Source organism: Vombatus ursinus, unplaced genomic scaffold (genome assembly GCF_900497805.2).
Source record: "Vombatus ursinus unplaced genomic scaffold, bare-nosed wombat genome assembly UNPS02014818.1, whole genome shotgun sequence".
In the NCBI taxonomy this organism is placed as follows: Eukaryota; Metazoa; Chordata; class Mammalia; order Diprotodontia; family Vombatidae; genus Vombatus; species Vombatus ursinus.
The window spans coordinates 7,439,025-7,442,329 of NW_020954596.1; the positions used below are offsets into that span (position 1 = coordinate 7,439,025).

Here is a 3,305-nt window from a genome sequence, read left to right on the forward strand (position 1 = left end):
TGTGTGTGTGTGTGTGTGTGTGTGTGTGTGTGTGTGTGTGTGTGTGTTGATAACATCATTTTCCTCCCACAGTTCTTAGGCTCAGGAGTACCGGAAAAGAAGATGTCAGATGCCACCGTTGGGCGAGGGCAAGGGGAGAGGGAGGAGAGGGATGTGAACAGTGCTACCGAGGCCAGGGAAAAGAGCCAAAGACTTGGGAAGAAATGATGCGGGGCGCCCAGCGGCGGCTGGTGTTTGTGGTGTACTGAAGTACAGGTTTCTGTCTGTTCCTGCAGTCATGGGTCAGCAGTACCATTGAAGCAGACGCTAGCCTGAATCTGTTCAATGTGACAGAACAGGATGAAGGAGAATACCTTTGTAGAGCCAACAATTTCGTAGGCATAGCCGAAAAGCCATTTTGGCTCCACATTCGCAAATCCAGACCAGGTAACTGTAGACTGACTCTGTCCCAAAGCCTTAGCGACACGCAGGAATGAGCTTTTAACATTTTAAAGAAACTGATCAAGTTGTTTAAAAAAAAAATCATTTGGTTACACACTCTATCATCTGGTGCTGAATGGCTTGATCTTAATTCTTTGCTATGTATATGTGTGTGTATATGTATATTTATACATATAGTATGTGTCAATGTATATATATACATGTATATAATATATGTATATACTTTTGGATTAAAATGTCAATCATCAAATGCAATGGAAAAATTCCCACAATAAAGTGACTGAACTTTTTAAACACAGAAACACCCCGTCTTCTCAATACGCTCTCTTTCTAGAAATTTACCCCCTTTCCATGATGAGTGCTAGACTTAGGAATGCATGCTTGTGACCATTCCCATCAAAATACGGTAAAGTTAAAGGGGTCCTAGGTGTTAGGTAGGGTCTTAAATGACCTGGGTTTGAGTTTTGGTTCTGCCATTCATTTGCTGAGTGACTGGTCAAATCACTGCCCTTCTTGGGTTTTGCCACTCTGTAAAATGAGGGGCATTGGGCTGAATGCCAGCTAGCAGCCCACTTATGAGCAGGGTCACCTACCCGTATTGATTATATTCTTAGAAGAACATAATCACTGGTCAGAGTCAGGGTCCAGCCTGCCAAAAGACATGGTCCAGCAGCATTGTTAATACGTGCACTCACTTCATTCTAATCCACTTCCTTCTACCCACCTCTAGCCTCTGTCCAATCCCCTTCCCCACCTTGCCTGATCCTCAAGCTACAAACAGTGTATGTTACACTGTTCTTTGTGTATGTTACAAGTTCTTTGGCCGTGTTAGCCTGTAATCTCCAAAGTAGGCCCTCCTTAATCCCCACCTCTGAGAGGTTGCCTAGCATGATGAAAGGAGCACAGGATTTGGAGAGTCAAATCTTGACTCTTGTCACTTGCTAGCTGTACAGATTCCACCCTCTCAGTTTCCTCATTTAAAATGAGGGGGTTAGACTAGATGAGGCCCCTTCTAGATGAGGCTCAGAGGCCCACCATCTTGTACTGAGACAGATGAGCCTTTCCATTCTTTTCTTCACCAGTTCACACTCATCTTTGAGCTCCTAGCTCATCCCTGAGCCCACTGTACTAACACCCCACCCCAGTCACATTGTGGGGCGACTTTTCCATTGAGATGATTTTGCTTGCATGCTGCCGCTTTAGTGGGACAGAGTAAATGCCTGGTGAAGGGAACCCCTTGCTTTCAACTACAGGTTGCCAGTGGGGTCTGGAATGAAAGGGAAGATGGGGCCGTGTGAATTACTTTTCGGTTTGGTTTGATTTGGTTCTCAATCTGTGTCGGACAATTTGCCTGCGAAAGCTGGTGATCTTCTGCGTTGCGTGCTGGGGACCTGAGCAGCTCCCTCTACTCCGTCTCTTGCTACCCTTCCTATCTCGGTGTGTCTTTTTTGTCTTTCTAGACGGCAGGAGTTAACACAACGGATAAGGAACTAGAAATTCTCTATTTGCGCAATGTCACCTTTGAGGATGCGGGGGAGTATACTTGTCTTGCTGGGAATTCTATTGGGTTCTCGCACCACTCTGCTTGGCTGATGGTTCTCCCAGGTACTCCCCTCCCCCTGCTTTCTATCTGGGCCTGGACCCTCTCTTTCCTGTTGGGAACGTTGCAGTGGGGGATTCTTAGAAATGCCAAAGTGCCGCCTGTAGGAGGGCTGGAAACAAGACCTTCTCAAGGTTGGCCATGTTCTGTGAGGTACATGGGGTACCAGATTCAATTGGAAATGGAAATTGGGATCCTAAACTGCCAATCCCATCTGGACTGGCCATCCCAGAATAGAATTCTCCCCTTCCTTCCCTTATCAATGGCATCGCCCTCAGTGTTTCTCCTCAGAAGGCAGAATATCTTAATAGTATAGCCATCCGGGCCTTCAAATTCCCACCCTGACCATACAGTGACTCCCAAGAGTATGGACTCTGGTATAAAATGAGGCTGCCTGAGTTCTGGTCCCAACATGGCTGCTGACTTGCTGTGGGGTTTGGGAGAAGTCACTTTCTATGTCTCAATTGCCTCATTTGCAAAATGGTGATTTCCTAAAATTCCCTTCTGCTCTGGGATCCTGTTGAGGATTCTGAGGAGAAAGAGACAGATCTGTAGACAGCTTTCACAGAAGGGCCCTCTTGCTCAGTCGTGTTTGCCCACGTATGTAGAAGACAATCACCTGTACGGTATATTGGTCACCTGGAAACACGGCCAACAGTGGCCTAGCCTGTGTCTGAGGCCCTTTGCCCTGACATGCTTGCCCGTCTGTCCCCACAATTAATCTCAGCCACTCAGCAGCTGTGGAAAGCTCTAGGGGGGCTGTCCCCACTGGCTCCTTTGGCATAACTAAGCTCTCACAACATGGGAAGCTATGGATGCTCTGCTGGCCATAATTGGCCTCCGTTCACAAATCAGGGGAAGTTCCATAGGTGGGGGCCCTTGGCTCTGTGTGCCTAGGGCCCTCCTGGGGTTCTGAGCTCTTTGACTCCCTGTCCCTTCCCCCCTGCTCCCTGTTCTCCATCCTCCCCATGCCATCTCCCAAACCTCTACCATCTTGGTCAGGGCCACTTCAGATCCTAGTTCCTAATGCAGCATTTGGAAATGCTTTGCTTTGGCAAATCCAATCCCCTGATAAAGCGGTTGTCTGGTTAGAACCAGTGCCCTTTCCAAAGCAGGGAAAGAAGAATTCCCGAGGAATGTCTGAGAAAGCAGGCCCTGGAAGCTTTGCCCAAACCTTTTTCTCATTTAGTTATTTTTATTTAGGGATTTAAAACAAAACACACACACACACACACACACACACACACACACACACACACACACA

General features: G+C 47.3%; 1 protein-coding gene across 13 annotated transcripts in view; it reads left to right on the forward strand.

Moving 5' to 3' along the window:
- FGFR3 (fibroblast growth factor receptor 3) overlaps positions 1–3,305 on the forward strand; it is a 93,813-nt gene that overhangs the window by 66,570 nt on the left and 23,938 nt on the right. For 7 of the 13 annotated variants that reach the window (XM_027836109.1, XM_027836110.1, XM_027836111.1 and 4 more), the window contains one exon: positions 276–426. In XM_027836109.1, coding sequence (XP_027691910.1) covers positions 276–426 — 151 coding nt within the window. Of the gene's footprint in view, positions 1–275; positions 427–1,901; positions 2,047–3,305 lie in introns of all 13 variants that reach the window. The other 6 variants (XM_027836112.1, XM_027836113.1, XM_027836114.1 and 3 more) reach the window with 1 other exon arrangement.